This window comes from Staurois parvus, unplaced genomic scaffold, assembly GCF_062004578.1.
Source record: "Staurois parvus isolate SC_StPar_1 unplaced genomic scaffold, SC_StPar_1.0 ptg000159l, whole genome shotgun sequence".
Classification (NCBI taxonomy): Eukaryota; Metazoa; Chordata; class Amphibia; order Anura; family Ranidae; genus Staurois; species Staurois parvus.
The window spans coordinates 382,120-399,320 of record NW_028317955.1 but is presented as its reverse complement, the minus strand read 5'-3'; the positions used below and the strand labels follow the sequence as shown (position 1 = coordinate 399,320).

The 17,201-nt window shown below is 41.1% G+C and overlaps 1 protein-coding gene across 1 annotated transcript in view; it reads left to right on the top strand.

Annotated features, from left to right (window-relative positions):
- The window catches only part of MYBPC3 (myosin binding protein C3), a 173,023-nt gene that overhangs the window by 79,351 nt on the left and 76,471 nt on the right, over positions 1–17,201 (top strand). Inside the window, exons 15-18 of the mRNA XM_089675793.1 lie at positions 3,047–3,212; positions 7,376–7,482; positions 13,272–13,301; positions 16,803–16,939. Coding sequence (XP_089531919.1) covers positions 3,047–3,212; positions 7,376–7,482; positions 13,272–13,301; positions 16,803–16,939 — 440 coding nt within the window. The remainder of the gene's footprint in view (positions 1–3,046; positions 3,213–7,375; positions 7,483–13,271; positions 13,302–16,802; positions 16,940–17,201) is intronic.

The following is a 17,201-nucleotide window of genomic DNA, read 5'->3' as shown; positions in this document are numbered from 1 at the left end:
GAGGTTGAGGTTCTGGCTGAGTGTCATGATCAGTGATGGTAGGCGACTATTACAAGACATGATAGATATAGAGGGACAATGGGGCAGGGAAGACTGCACAAGATGGTTTGCAGGTAGCTAGTTTTTGCTATAATTAAACTCTGTGTAAGAGGGTACAATCACACTACAGCAAAACCGCCATGATTGGATTTCGTCAGATTCACTTTCAAGTGAACCTGTGATCAGGTTGTGGACATTCAAAGGTTTACAGGTAATAAATAAACTTTAAAACAAACCCACGCCATGCATTGTCCATTATTGTTCCCTGGGATAACACATGGTGAAATGCATGTTACAACAACACAATGGTGTGAAGGGGCCTGTAGTGAACAGATAACTGCTTTATTACTCTGCCCAGTGCAGGAAAATATTGACTAAATAGCTATGTTGCACGCTGGAGACAAGTGAGAAATCCCTATGTAGGGCCAGCGATCACCCATGAGCCTGGCAAGTATCCAATAAAGCATCATCAGTCACACATTTTTTTGCAGTGAAGGTAAATATAAGCGAGAGTAGATGGGAGGGCTGCCAGGTAAATATCAATAGAAATAGGAGGGAGGGCTACCAGGTAAATATCAAGAAGGTCAGGAGTGTGGGCTATCAGGTAACTAGCAACAGGAGTAGGAAGGTAACCTACCAGGTAAATATGAGCAGGAGGCAGGGAAACCAAGTAAATATTAGCATGACCTGGAAGGTGGGCAACCGGGTAAATATCAACCGGAGCAGGAGTGTGGGAAACTAGGTAAAGAGCAGGAGCTGGAATATGGGATACCAGGTAATTATCAACAAGAGGAGGAGGGTGGGCTACCAGATAAATATTAGCAGGGTCCGGAAGGTGGGCAACCAGGTAAATATCAGCAGGAGCTTGAAGGATCTGGAAGGTAGGCTACCAGGTAAATATCAGCAGGAGTAGGATGTTGGGCTACCAGATAAATATCAGAAAGAGTAAGAGGGTGGACTACCAGGAAAATATCTACAGAATCTGGAAGATGGGCAACCAGGTAAAGAACAGCAGGAGCTGGAAGGTGGGCTACCAGGTAAAGATCAGCAGGAGTAGGATGTTGGGCTACCAGATAAATATCAGAAAGAGTAAGAGGGTGGACTACCAGGAAAATATCTACAGAATCCGGAAGATGGGCAACCAGGTAAAGAACAGCAGGAGCTGGAAGGTGGGCTACCAGGTAAAGATCAGCAGGAGCTGGAAGGTGGGTTACCTGGTAAAGATCAGCAGGAGTAGGATGTTGGGCTACCAGATAAATATCAGAAAGAGTAAGAGGGTGGACTACCAGGAAAATATCTACAGAATCCGGAAGATGGGCAACCAGGTAAAGAACAGCAGGAGCTGGAAGGTGGGCTACCAGGTAAAGATCAGCAGGAGCAGGAGAGTGGTGAAAACTAGGTAAAGATCAGCAGGAGCTGGAATGTGAACTACCAGGTAAATATCAACAGGAGCAGGAAGGTGGGCTACCAGGTAAATATCAGCAGGGTCCGGAAGATGGGCAACCGGGTAAATATCAGCAAGAGTAGGACAGTGGGCTACCAGATAAATATCAGAGTAAGAGGGTGGACTACCAGGAAAATATCAACAGGATCCAAAAGGTGGGCAACTGTGTAAAGATCAGCAGGAGTTGGAAGGTGGGCTACCAGGTAAATATCAGCAGGAGAAGGAGGGTGGGTTACCAGGTATATATCAACAGGATCCAGAAGGTTGGCTACCAGGTAAATATCAACAGGATCCAAAAGGTTGGTTACCAGGTAAATATCTGCAGGGTCCAGAATGTGGGCAACCAGATAAATGTCAGCAGGAGCAGGAAGGTGGGCTACCGGGTAAATATCAACAGGAGCAGGGGAGTGGGAAAACTAGGTAAATATCAGCAGGAGCTGGAATGTGGGCTACCAGGTAAATATCAACAGGAGCAGGAGGGTGGGCTACCAGGTAAATATATATATATATATATATATATATATATATATATATATATATATATATATCATGTTGAAATGTGTTTTTATTAAAAAATCCAAAAAATATTTTTAAAAATACATTTCACATATACTGTATGTAAAAATCTGAAGAATATATTTTAAAAATATATATATTTAAAAATGTTTTTTTTAATATATTCTTCGGATTTTTTTAACATATAAAAAAGTCATTTTAACATATATTTTACATATATTTGTAAATGCATTCCAAAAATGTAGATTTGTATTTTTAAAGACATACAGTATATTTGAAATGTATTTTTAAAATATTTTTCATATATTTTGTAATAAACACGCATTTCAACATACAGTTTATTTATTGATTGAAATATATTTCGAAATATATTGAATAAGGCCAAAATTGTAGCATTTCAAATATATGTCAATATATTTGGGAAGAATATTTTTAAAATATATTTCAAATATATTTTTCTTCCATATGGGTAGGGCAGACCATTCACCTAAATGGGCTGCCCTATGAGTGTTTGTCACAGAAAAGAAGCTCAGGGACGAAATTTTGGTCCTGAGCCAGGCAAGATTTCTGCAATTCTTGCTCATTATTTTCATGTGGCAATCTCAGCAAACTTGCACCGCGGTTAGGGTGCCATTCAGGATGAATCGATTCTGCCCATGATTCCTAATTGCCCAAGTTTGCACGGGGCCATATTGTTGGTGTCATATTGCCAGCTCTGCCAAGTTCCATTGGGCACAGAACTATCCAGGTACCATCAGATGAAAGGGAAATCAGCCACAGCTGAAGGAACCTCTAGTAACCTCTGAAGGAACCTTGCTGTTCCATGGAACCCTGGCTGACAGTGGCTGCTATAGAGTGATTGCTCTCATGTGACACTATAGAGGATAAGCTCTTGGGGCACATAGTGATTAACAGTATGAAATGTAAGTTGTTGAAGATCTTTTAATCATCTTGAGCGCTCACAACAATTTTGCTAGTCTGCATTGTCTGACATTGTATGTCTGGTATGGGAAGACTATGTAACCTCCTGTTGTATCTTCATTCCAGCAAAGCAGCTGGAGGTTCTGCAGGATGTGGCCGATCTGACAGTCAAGGCCAAGGAACAGGCCGTCTTCAGGTGTGAGGTGTCTGACGAGACGGTCACTGGAATATGGGTAAAGAATGGAAAAGAAGTGATTCCCAACGACAGGATCAAGATCACCCACATTGGAAGGTTCGATCATAACTCACTGTCTGAACATTGGTCCAGCCAACTATCTTATGGCAGAATTATTAGCAACTTTCTCAAATATGCTTGGAATGTGCAGAGCCGAATCCCAAGCCGTGCGTTACTGCCTGTGTTGATGGGAAAATCAAACAAATTTCTTTCCTCTGGTTAGAGGAAAGAAATTTGCTCCGCGTATGGCCTGCCTCATGATCATAAGATATAATTATTCTTAAGTATTGATTGAAATCCACTTTCCCGTGTGTGACTTATCGATTAAAGTGTTACTAAACCCAGGACCCTGCATTCACTATATCTGGTCTCCCCGGACCCTGCATTCACTATATCTGGTCTCCCCGGACCCTGCATTCACTATATCTGGTCTCCCACAGTACACACAGAACATGGAAATGTAATTAGTTTAGTAAATATAAACTGCTAAATACCTTTTCTCACCAGCAATTGGAGCGGTCTTGTGACTTCTATCAGTGTCCAGCACATGTTAAAGCTTGTAGGAGTAGTTTTCATTCTGTTCTAGGAGGATGCAGAACCCCTGACCTCTGTCTGGACAGTTCTGATTGGCCCTGTGCTCATCACATGTATTCTCCCAAGAAAAAAAAACCTCTCTAGCAATACACACCAAACTTAGCATGTGCAGCTTGCCCACAAGGCTCTGTTCTATCAGCAATTGGATTGGGAACTGTGGAAGGGGAGGATCAGAGAAGTCAGGATCAAACATTCTTTTTACACACTGTGGAGGATTAGCCCCTTAGTTTCCACAGTGAGTATAAAAAGCATGCTTTACTGCATATACTGACTGTTGTGGGTTTAGTAACACTTTAAATGGGTTAGACCAATTGAAAGAGATGGAAAAGAAATCAATCATTTATCGAAGGGTGTATGACCACCATTAGATTTACCAAAACTTTTTGTAACGTAAGGGTTTGCCTGTGTTGCATTCAATAGAAGCTGACAGTTCTTAGGCTTTATTCACACCTATTCTTTTTCCATTGCTTTTTGCAGAAACACACTACAGTCCATTTAACATGGTTTCCTATGGAACTATGGAACATGTTGGCATCTATGCTTTTTTGAGCTGCTTCATTTTTGGAAAGAGTCAAGGACTTTTTTAAAAGCAAAAACCAGCATAAACTAAAATAAAAACAACCTGCGCCACAAGAACTATGTGAAAAATTTGAAAGTGAATGCTGCTGTGCCTTGATAAGAATCAAAAAGATAGATAAAAATCACAAAAAATCATTGACACAATAAAACAGCGCAAAACATGAAATGAATCAGAAATAATTATACACAAATCATAATAAATTCTGTGGTTATAAAATAAATGTCCAAAACCACCAAAATGAAAAAAAAATATAAAATTTGTGTCCAAATACAAAAAGTGATGAAACCAATAACAAAGAAAGTCCCCTTTTAAACATGCAAACAGTGCTCTAACAAATTTTTTTTAGGATAAGTGTAATACAGAGAAAAGACTCCACGGAACCACACCTTCCTGTGAATACTGATGTATTCCGCACTCACCAGAGATAAGAATAAATTGCATTTTATGGATACAATATTATCCTCCAATTCCCAGTGAAAATGTCCTCTCCTTAGTCTCCTCCATATACAAAAGCTTCCTTACATCCAACTTCAAAAGGGATTTCCCCTCATAACGATGTGTTACATAGGAAGACAAAGGAGAACCTATAGTGCAATATTGCAAAGACTTTTAATTGAATAAATTAGTGCTCCATCTACTCACATTATAACTTAACATAAGTCGCCAATTGACAAAATCCTCCAAAACAGACTTCCTAATATAAAACGGATTCCAGAAAGTAACCCAAACTGGCAGCACCGGATATGACGTCACATGCTCAACATAGGAAACTGGAAGTACATCTCTGACGCATTTCGCCTCTCCTCCAGGGCGTTATCCAGCATGTTTGCTACAATAGAGTTCAATGGAGAATCTGCTGAAATGCATGACAGTGTATTTTTGCTACGTTTTGCATTTTTATTCTGTCCAGCAAAAATAAAATTCCACTTAACCACCTCCCGTCTGGCCATTGTATATAAACGGCCAGACGGTGGCAGTGCAGGGTTGGGTGGCTGTTTATAAATGACATCCCCGCACCCTGCTTGTGCGTGATTCCTGGGAGCGTGCAGCACCGCGATCCGGTGCCCGCTGTGTCCTCTGGACACAGTGGAACACCAATCGTCGGACAGGACCTCTGTGCAAGGTCCCGATCATGTGGACACTGATTGGCCAATCAGTGATCACATGCAGAGTAGTAAGCAAGATGTCACTTCTGACATCATTGCTTACTACGTGTGAAATCTGTGAATGATCACGGAGGTCACATGGTACAAGGCTATTCACAACAGCCTTGTACCATGTGGCAAGCTGTGACCAATCACAGGTAACACAGTAGTTCTCAATGCCTGAAATGAATGCTTTTAAAAAAGCAATTCAGTGTAAAAAAAAAAAAAAATCTTCATCACCCCCCACAAGTAGTACAGTGTCACCATGGTGACACTGTACTACTAGGGTGACAGTATGTAAACAAAAAAAAAAACAGAAATAATATAAAAAAAATAAATAAAAGTGTAAAAAAAAAATGTTTAAAAATTATCATTTTTGGTTATAAACTAATTTGGGTTATTTTTTTTTTTTACTAAAAAGATGACTGAATAAATTTTGGCCAAGATTTATGATGAAATACTATTTATTTGCAAAATTTTATAGGAAAAACACTTTTTTTCTACATTTTTGGAAATTTCATTTACATAGCAAAAAAAAAAAAATCCCAGTGGTGAATAAATACCACTAAAATAAAGCTTTATCTGTCTCAAAAAAATGCTAAAAAAGTCATATGGGTACAGTGTTGCATGACCGCGCAATTGTCATTCAAAGTGTGATAGCGCTGAAAGCTGAAAATTGGCCTGGACAGGAAGGGGGTAAAAGTGTCTGGACTGGAAGTGGTTAAAAAAAAAAGGTGCAAAAAATGCGTCAAAAATGCATGTAGAAAAATGCAATACGAACTGCAAAAAGCACTGCAAAATGGACAAAAAGCAAACTGCATAGATGTGAACAGAGCCTTAGGCTACATGCACATAGGTGCATTTGCCTGTGCAGCATAGTGTATTTTCAGTTTGCACAGTGTACATCTGTCTATAGCAGGGGCGGACTGACCATTTGAGCACTCGGGCACTGCCCGAGGGCCCGGGGTCAGTAGGGGGCCCCATGAAATGCTCCAGGTACCTTTTTATGGGTTTTTTTTGAGTGTGTGAAAGGAGATAGCCCCTGGTCTATATACATACTGTAAATGGGTCAAGGCAGCTATATGCAGCTATTTTGCACAAGGAAGGACGCCTAAGGTGCATTCAGTGCATCGTGCCTGTTCACATGCACTACTTTACACCATGTTCATAAGTTCACATGTCTGCGTACAGCCACCTTCACCCATTCATGTCTATGGGCAGCTGTACACAGCTCTAGGACATCCAGCGCACCAGAAATATGCTGTGTCTTTACGCTGCCCGGGCAAATGCACTCATGTGCATGTAGCCTGTATATGTTTTTGCTCCTTTTTGTTTTAACATGGAATTGTGTGCAATATAATGTATATTTAATGATAATTGATATATGTGTTAATTGGCACCGTGAGAGTCCCTTAAAAACATATATATGTATTTGGTTTTGGCATTCTAGATCTAACAGTAGGTTCACGTACAGCATGTGCGGGTTGGAAATACATGCAAGCTCCCAACCTGCAGACAAAATACACTTAATTCTTAATGGCACCCCATACAATGGCAAAACACCTGCGTTTTCACTAAACCACATAGTACCACAGGAAAATGTGGTTCTGTGTGGCATGTTTTTTTTTTTTTTTTAAAGGGTTGGGGACTTTTTTCCCTGTGGTTTTTGCAGGTAGCAGCTCATACAAATGAATAGACTGCTGTACCCGCAATGTGCGCACACAAAAGCGCATGCACATACTTGCAAATGTGAACCTAGATTTAGAGAAATTGTACAAGCAAGTTTTACATATTTGGCCACCTTTAGAGCAAACACCTTAAAACTGTACTCCAGGAATGATTGTTTATAATGCTTTGCGGAAAGCCTGAATCTTTAACAACGATGTTTCATCTCTCTGTAGGGTGCACAAACTGACCATTGACAATGTGGTGGCCTCAGACGAAGGAGACTATTCCTTCATTCCCAATGGATTTGCCTTCAATCTGTCCGCCAAACTGCACTTTATGGGTGAGTTCAGCTATTGTAGTTCTTCCACTGGAAAACAAATATCTCAAATATCTTTATAAAAGCTTCAGCCTTAGGTGACCATTAAAGTCTACAAAAGATCAAAACTTCCTTCTTCCTAAAGACAGGACTGGAGTAGGGGTGATATCTCCTTACTTAATGTCTTGGAGACCACACTAGAGGTAAGGGAAAATCTCCACACTGGAGCCACAGACAGCATTAAATATTTAACATTGGCTCCAACTTCTTTATCTTCTGTGACTTTATTGTTTTACGTGTCACCTTTCCAGGGATTTCACATGATACATGGGGGCCAATCACAGCACCCTGTACCATGTGACCGGCTCTAGCCAATCACAAATCACTATTATATTGAACTGTCATAACTTAACTCATTCATGACAGTTCAAAGCAAGCTTTGCATTGCAGAGCAAAAATCTTTATTAGCTTCTGCAAAGCAAAGTGGAAACAAAAATCCCTGATCACTCCCCCAGAGTAGTACAATGTTACTATGGTAAAATTGCAGTACTCTGATAAAAGTATTTAAAAAAAATTTAAAACCAAGAATAAAACAAAATAAAAAATACTGTTAAGTACATTAAAATACATTTAGATTAGCACATTAAACCCTTTCATCACCCCTATTAACCCTTTGATGACCCTGTCACCCAGCCAGTGCCATTAATACAGTGTCAGTATAAATAATGTGTCACTGATTACTATATCACTGCCACTAGGGATGTCAAATAGAGTCAGGGCCAATAAGCGCCCCTCCCACCCAGGGTCAGCTAGTGTTAGATTGCCCGCACACTGTCACACTCATGGTATAGATCACTGATCACCGCCATTACTAGTATAGTATTTGTACAGATCAATATATTAATCACAAACAGAATTATACTAGTGACCCCAAAAATGCAATGTTAGCAGAATTGACCCCAATCGCTGCCAGCACTAGCGTTTAGCCCCTCCGCTGTTTTTCATGGAAGACTCGTATCAATTGATTGTGGGCCAAAGCAATTTATACGCACAACAAAACATCGCCGCCCACCCAACTTCAGCTCTTGCCAGACAATTCACATGGAAATCTACCACGGTTTCTGAATTTAAACTTTTTTGGGCCTAACCCTCAACATGGGCATTAGAAAAAAGAATGAATTGCAGTCATATTGGTCCAAAGACCCCATTCATCATATGATATGCCCATGTTATCTGCTGTTACATATATGCCTAACATGGACCAGCAACATACTGGTACATCTCAGGACTTTGAGTGGTTATACCAGCCTTGAATTAGCCTGTGGCTAGTTAGCTGCTGAATCATGTAACCCCCCCCCCTCTTCCGATGCAGCCTTCCACGGCTTTCTTGTGCTCTCCTGTCCCACAGGGGATTCTGAGAATGCAGCCAGCAGTTCCATTGGCTGAGCATAGGGATGATCGGAGACCAGAATGGCTCCGATCATCTCTGTGGTCTAAAAAACCGGAAGCTATGAGCGTTTCATCAATTCTATTTCAGATATTAACAGTGCCATTTTTAAATTGGGAAAGCATCTGATCGCACCGATCTTGGTGTGATCAGATGCTTTAAGAGCAAAGGAGAGATCTTGAAGAGAGTACCTGTCACTGCCTATTGCTATCACAGGAGATATTCACATTCCCTAACAATAAAAGTGATAAAAAAAAGAAAGAAAGGGATAGTGTAGAACTAAAAAATAAAAACCAACATTAAAAATGTAAAAAGAATAATTACCTCCACCCCACCCCTCTTCCCATGCTCATGCGCAGGCATCAGTCATGTGTCGGTATGTAAACAGATTGCACCATGCATGTGAGGTATCACCACGAATGTCAGATCAAAGGCAATAATTCTAGCACTAGATCTCCTGTGTAAATATAAAGTAGTGACCTGTAAAGGCTTTTAATGTGTCACCTATATTAAAAATCTACATAGTTTGTCACCCTTGCACGGGCATGTGCAATTTTAAAGCTCAGGAGAAGTAGCAGAATGTGCTTTGGGGTGTTATTCCACATATAGCCATGGCAGACGTGAACAATAGATCATTTAATTCACAACTTTGTGTAAAAAAATAAAAATAGTAATTTTTAAAAAATTTGAGGCAAAAAAATAAAATCTTCCATGGACTCAACATGCCTCTCAACAAATTCTTTGGGGTGTCTACTTTCCAAAAAGGGGTCATTTGGGGGGTGTTTATACTGCCCTGGCATTTTAGCACCACAAATAAATGTGATAGGCAGTCAGAAAGTAAAAGCTGTGTAAATTCCAGTATATATACCATAGTTTGTAGACGCTATAACTTTCACACAAACCAATTAATATACATGTATTGGGATTTGTTTTACCAAAGACATGTAGCAGAATACATTTTGGCCTAAATTTATGGCTAACTTTGAGTTTATTGGAGTTTCTGTAAATGAAAGTAGAAAATATCATTGTTATTTGTGATCCCATTAGAGAGGTCCTGCTCAATTCAGTTCACAGTGACCACATGGAAGGTGAGGTGAGATCTTCCCAATGGAAACAAAGCCAATGCATTTCCCTTAAGAATTCCTGCTTCTTCGGGGTTGAAAAGGATCAAGTATCTGAAACATGTACAGAACAGTAATAGAACCATGGAACCTAACATTCTGGTGGTTCTATCAGAAGATTTTTTGTCTCCTCTCAGTTAGGCAACCAAACCTACATAAGTCCCAGGACTAAGAACAGCTAACAGTAGACCCCAATATATCTTTTAAAACACATTGAGTAACCCAGCACTCCTCACTGAGGAATTATTGAGCAGAAAAACCCGACAGTGGCTGTAACCCTTCTTCCTCTTCTAAAACATGGATTTACAACTCTCTGTGAGTTGAGATGGCTCCTGCCAAGTTCATGTCCTGTTGACCAAACAGTGAGGGGAAAATCTCCCCAGTGGGGACACAGGGAGCAGTAAATTCCCACAGGGGATCCTAGACTTGCCCAAAAATTGGTTGGAGGAAGCATGGAAGACCTCCCCTCTTCAATGTAGTTGTCTGGTTGTAGCAGTGTAAAAGAAACATTTATCCCCTACTCCGGATGCATTTCTGATTTGTTTTTGCTTACAGTTCACACCACGCTCTGTTTCGGTGCAGTTTTGATGCAGTTTGTCATGTTCCAGAACAGTTCTGTGCAGAAAAAATGCAACATGTTCTACTTTTTTTTCTGCACTGGAAACTGACTGCACTGGTGTGAACCAGGGCCATTGGATTACATGGAAAACACTGTGCATGCATTTTCGAGGCAGAAAAAAACAGCACTGGACTGCTTTTAATGTGAACTAGCCCTAAGGGCCAGCTCACATTACATGCGTTTCAGTTGATTTTTTTCTGCATCCAAAATGCACAGAAAGTAAGTTATATGGTTATCAATGTCATAGTTCACATCAGTTCCAGTGTGTTCTGGATGCAGAAAAAAAAATAGAACAGACTGCACTTTTCCTGCACGGAACTGTACTGGAATGCGGTAAAACACATAAAAAACGCACTGGAACACACCAAAAACGCACTGGAATGCACATGTCCCTATTTAAATTGAAGAAAAAGAGAGGGGGGAGAAAATGAACTGGAATGCAGCAAAAACGCACCAGAATGCATAAAAATGTACCAGAACGCACCAAAAACGCACATGCAGAAATGCATCCGGAATGCATTTATATAGTGTGCACTGACCCTAAAAGAGGCTATCCTTGCAGAGTGCTGTCCAACAACCACTATTGAATACTAGTCTAGAATACGAGTGAACATTGGAACATAAAGAACCTTTATTGAGAATATAGAGATCTTTAGCAGCTTCAAGAATCAATCACTTTCCTCATCATGGCTATAACAATAACTGAAGAGCTGTATGCACAATATATATATATATATATATATATACACTGTGTGTGTGTGTATATATATATATATATATATATACACTGTATGTATGTGTATATATATATATATATATATAATATATACATACACTGTATATTATATATTCTGACAAATTAATGTGTCAAATATTATTAGGAAAAAAACAATGCATCTTTATGAATGTGATCATACATATTTCATAACACTTATTACACGGACATACAGAATATAAATGATGGAACGTCACCAATGAACTGTCACACAGATTATACGCATCAATGGGTAAAATAATTGCACTACATGTTTTTACATGTAACAATTAACTGAACAAAGAAATACGATTTTATAAAATATTAACACATACAAATAGAATCATTTTTATGTTTGATCTAAAACAACATTGAAAAGACTGCACATTCCCTTTAATGTATTTGTAAGGATACTGAGCATACAAGCAAACACACAGAAAATATACAAACTCTGTTAGTGGGTCAATGGTACCGGACGATTTTTGTGGTCCCTCCCCTTTGGGCATGTTAGAAAATTCTTGAAAAACTAGATTTTCCACTCAATGATGGTCAAATCGTACGATCGTTTTTCCAAAAGAAATATGCACATGAGCCGTGACCTGGAAGGAACAGAGGTTTCACCTGTTATATGGGGTGAACTTTATGACTTGGTCAGCCGATTTTTGAAATCATTGATGGCACCATCAGATTACCGACGATTGACGTTTTAGATTTTCGGACAAAAAATAGTTTGGAATTCGACCCATGTATGGCCTGCATAAGGCTAGCTCTGCTAGGATTTGAACACAGGACCTGGAGCTGCAAGGCAAGAGGTCTATCTATCTAAAGGGGCATATACTGGTTGTGTGCTTTATTTTTTTGATCAGGCCCTGATTTTTAAAGAATTTTTTTTTTTTCAGGTAAATATTCTTTGCTCTGTTGTTGTGAAAAGACTGTTGTCTAGAGACCCCAGTAGCTCAAGCAGAAAGTTAAACACTCAAATGAATGAGTCAGAGCATTGGCTCATTTATTTTCAGAGCTCCTCGGGGTGAATCTATTGTTTATATGTGTAGATGTGTGGGTAAATATATTTTTTTTAGGGACACTCGGAGAGAGGAGAAGTCATTGTGTGGAGGAAGAACTAGAAGAAGCACTGGAAAATATTTTTGCATCACTATTATCTTGAGGGTTTCACAGACGCTGGAAGAGACTTTTGGACTCAAATGAATGAGTTAGAGCATTGGCTCATTTATTATCAGAGCTCCTCGGGGGGAATCTATTGTTTTTTTAAATCCCAACTCTGGGCTCCATGCCCCCATCCTATCAGTGCACCCTCTTAGCAGAATTTCATGCACTATCTGTGGGCAGGCCTGGATGATGCAGAGAGTGACACTGATATAATGACATTAGCTCCTCTCTTTGCATCAATAGACTGTGAGTACACACACTGTGCCTAGGGGGCGGGGCCATGACGCCCTGCACTTAGTCTTCCAGGTTGAGTGATACTGGGCATCATTCATTCTGGAAGACTGAGGACATCGTTTGGTGAAGAAAAGGTACTACAGGGCAGTTTAGACAGCCCAAAGAAAAAATCGGCCTGAATTTAAAATGAATACTGCTAAATTAGATTTCTGGGGACATCTTATATGGATGACTCTCAGTAGGCTCTTGGAACTAATCCACGCAAGTCCAAATTATAAACTGACTTGGAACTTTGTGGTGGGATTATATCTTCTGCTTGGCCTGGAAATGTCTTGGAGCCTCCCAGCAGGAGCTTCACTTTGTATCCTTAATGCCTAATTTTATTGTACATATGAATGAATACAAAGCTGGTTGTGATTACACACGTTTCATAATTCATTTCTTCTTTCTCTTTTCTTTTTCCTCTGTCAGAGGTGAAGATTGACTTCGTCCCCAGACAAGGTTAGTGACATCACAAATGTACTGAGCTGTGTGTAAGTCCCTATGTCATAGCCTGAGGAACAAATGAATGGAAAAGCATTAACCTGAGTGGGATCAAAGTTTGTTGGGTGGAACAGCATTTCCCAATCTTTATTTCAGTCGTGGCACCATTAACCCTATGCAGAATCTCAAGGCACCCCAATCTAAAATGTACAAAATGTAAATGTTGTTTATCAATAGGAAAGCAAATTAACTTTGCATTAGAAGCCCCTCTTCCCATCAGACTCCCCCATCCCAACACATCTGACCTCCATTCACATCAGAGTGCCCCCATCATTTCTGAGGTCCCCCCATCACATCAGGGTCCCTCTTCATATGAGAGCCTCCCCATCACATCAGAGTCTACCTTCATATAAGAGGTTCCCCCACCACATCAGAGCCCACCTTCATATAAGAGGTCCCCCATCACATCAGAGCCCACCTTCATATAAGAGGTCCCCCCATCACATCAGAGTCCCTCCTTCATATAAGAGGTCCCCCCATCACATCAGAGTCCCCCCTTCATATAAGAGGTCCCCTCATCACATCAGAGCCCCCCTTCATATAAGAGGTCCCCCCATCACATCAGGGTCCCCCTTCATATATGTGCCCCCTATGACATCAGGGTCCCCCTTCACATAAGTGCCCCCCATCACATCAGGGTCCCCCTTCATATAAGTGCCCCCCCATCACATCAGAACCCACCTTCATATAAGAGGTCCCCCCATCACATCAGAGTCCCCCCTTCATATAAGAGGTCCCCCCATCACATCAGAGTCCCCCCTTCTTATAAGAGGTTCTCCCATCACATCAGAGTCCCCCTTCATATAAGAGGTCCACCCATCACATCAGAGTTCCCCTCTTCATATAAGAGGTCCCCTTATCACATCAGAGTCCCCCCTTCATATAAGAGGCCCCCCCATCACATCATAGTCCCCCCTTCATATAAGAGGTCCCCCATCACATCATAGTCCCCCCTTCATATAGGATGTCCCATCATCACATCAGAGTCCCCCTTACAGCAAAGTCCCACCTTCATGTCAGAGACCTCATGTCATCTCTGATCCAGGGCAAACTGGGTCTCATTCACCATGGAGGAACCCAAATGGCACCCAAGGGTGCAGCGGCACCCTGGTTGAGAAACACTGGGCTGCAGGCACAGGGAGGGACAATCAGAGTTCAGAGAGGGTATGCAGGAAGGTGGATTTTTGTACTTGGTTGCCATGATAACTGTAAATAACTAAGGGACTAATTTATAATGGAGAGCGGATACTTGCAGCTGCTTCATTTTTCCTTTTTTTCCTAAAATGCATTGTAAAGCGAGGTGCCTGCAGAGCCCTTTGGGCCGTTCTCGGCATAATGCTGCAAAGAACACTAGGAGACTAGGACTAGGAGAATAGACCAGTCACTTTTTTCACATTCTTAAAAAATATACCTATGGTAAGCACACCGCTGTGCCTTCTAATGTGCTGGAGGAGTTCTGCTTTAAAAAGCATCAGTAGGAAGGATTTTTTCAGTGTTCAAAATGAGTCATTGGATTTATCTTATTAGATCTTTGATGTGCTTTTAAGTGGGTAATAATCACTCCAGGATTCCATTATGACTTTGGTCACACCAAATCCGACTTTGAAATCGTGCAACTTCACTTGAATTTGTATGATTTCAAAGTCGCATGTCAGTCGACTTCAGGTGCGACTTGGAAGATATCTGTGTGCCTTCAGGAACAGATGTCTTGAACTTTCAAAAGGTAGTGCATGTAGTACTTTCCATATCGGTGCGACTTAGACAGAGTCAGACTCGCACCAATATGACCACTTCCATTGCAGACAATAGGGTGCGACTTGTCATGCGATTTGAAACGATCAATTCATACCGGTGTGATTAGAAACTTTGTGTAAATGTATTTTTATTTTTTTTGTTTTCTTGTTTATAACTATATATTCCTCTGTAGAGACAACAGCTGTTTGGGCGTGCTAAGCTCAAGTGCACACACTATATTGCCAAAACTATTGGGACGCCTGCCTTTGCACGCACACGAACTGTAATGGCATCCCAGTCTTAGTCCGTAGGGTTCAATATTGAGTTTGCAGCTATAACAGCTTCAACTCTTCTGGGAAGGCCGTCCACAAGGTTTAGGAGGGTGTCTATGGGAAGGTTTGACCATTCTTCCAGAAGAGCATTTGTGAGGTCAGGCACTGATGTCGGACGAGAAGGCCTGGCTCACAGTCTCCGCTCTAATTCATCCCAAAGGTGTTCTATCGGTTTGAGGTCAGGACTCTGCAGGCCAGTCAAGTTCCTCCACCCCAAACTCACTCGTCCATGTCTTTATGGACCTTGCTTTGTGCACTGGTGCGCAGTCATGTTGGAAGAGGAAGGGGCCATCCCCAAACTGATCCCACAAAGTTGGGATCATGAAACTGTCCATAATGTCTTAGTATGCTGATGCCTTAAGAGTTCCCTTAGCTGAAACTAAGCGGCCAAGCCCAACCCCTGAAAAACAACCCCACACCATAGTCCCCCCTCCACCAAACTTTACACTTGGCACAATGCAGTCAGGCAAGTACTGTTCTCCTGGCAACCGCCAAACCCAGACATGTCCATTGGATTGCTAGACAGAGAAGTGTGATTTGTCACCCAGAGAACACATCTCCACTGCTCTAGAGTCCAGTGGCGGCGTGCTTTACACCACGGCACCCGACGCTTTGCATTGTACTTGGTGATGTAAGGCTTGGATGCAGCTGCTCGGCCTTGGAAACCCTATTCCATGAAGCTTTCTACGCACTGTTGTTGTGTTAATCTGAAGGCCACACCAAGTTTGGAGGTATTTAACTATTGACTCTGCAGACAGTTGGTGACTTCTGCGTACTGTGCACTTCAGCAAGTGCTAAAACTGCTCTGTCATTTTACGTGGCCTACTACTTGGTGGCTGAGTTGCTATTGTGCCCAGTTGCTTCCACTTTGTTATAATACCACTAACAGTTGACTGTGGAATATTTAGTAGCCAGGAAATGTCACGGATGGACTTATTGCACAGGTGACAACCTATCACGGTACCACGCTTGAATTCACTGAGCTCCTGAGAGAGACCCATTCTTTCACGAATGTTTGTAGAAGCAGTCTGCATGCCTAGGTGCTTGATTTTATACACCTGTGGCCATGGAGGGGATTGTAATACCTGAATCCAATGATTTGGAGGGGTGTTCCAATACTTTTGGCAATATAGTGTGTGTGAATATCTGACTAGAGTCTATCAATATATTGTAATGTTTCTGGAGCTTGTGCACCAATTGTCTGTACTGTGTGACATTTTTCAATAAACACTTGATTAAAAAAAGAAACCGCATCAGCATGGCGCGAGTAAGGCCCTACCACTGCTATATAAATCAGCCCTTAGTTTGCTGCTGTATGTTTTATCATTGATCTTACTGTATGATAGTTCACATGTGTCTGATCATGCAATTGAACATTTATTTCCTCCCACAGAGCCACCAAAGATTAAACTGGACTGCTCTTCTGGAAATGCTGACACCATCATTGTGGTTGCTGGCAATAAACTGCGTCTGGATGTCCCTATCACCGGAGATCCGGCACCAACTGTGATCTGGAGCAAAGGAGACAAGGTAATAACTGGCTGTTTTCCTGCCTACGTAAAGTGGACCAATGGTAATGATTTATAAAGAAATCTGGAGGAAAAATGGTTTCCATTTCATCCAGTCAGATGATCTTCAGGTAGTCCAGCTGGGTTTTAGCGTTTGCTCAGACTCCAGTCCTGTCTCAGATTCTGATAAAAGTCTCCGCTTGTCTAAAAGCTGGCATTAATGCAACCATTTTATTACTTATTTCTAAGTTACAATAACACAAAAGAAGCATTGTATACTGAAA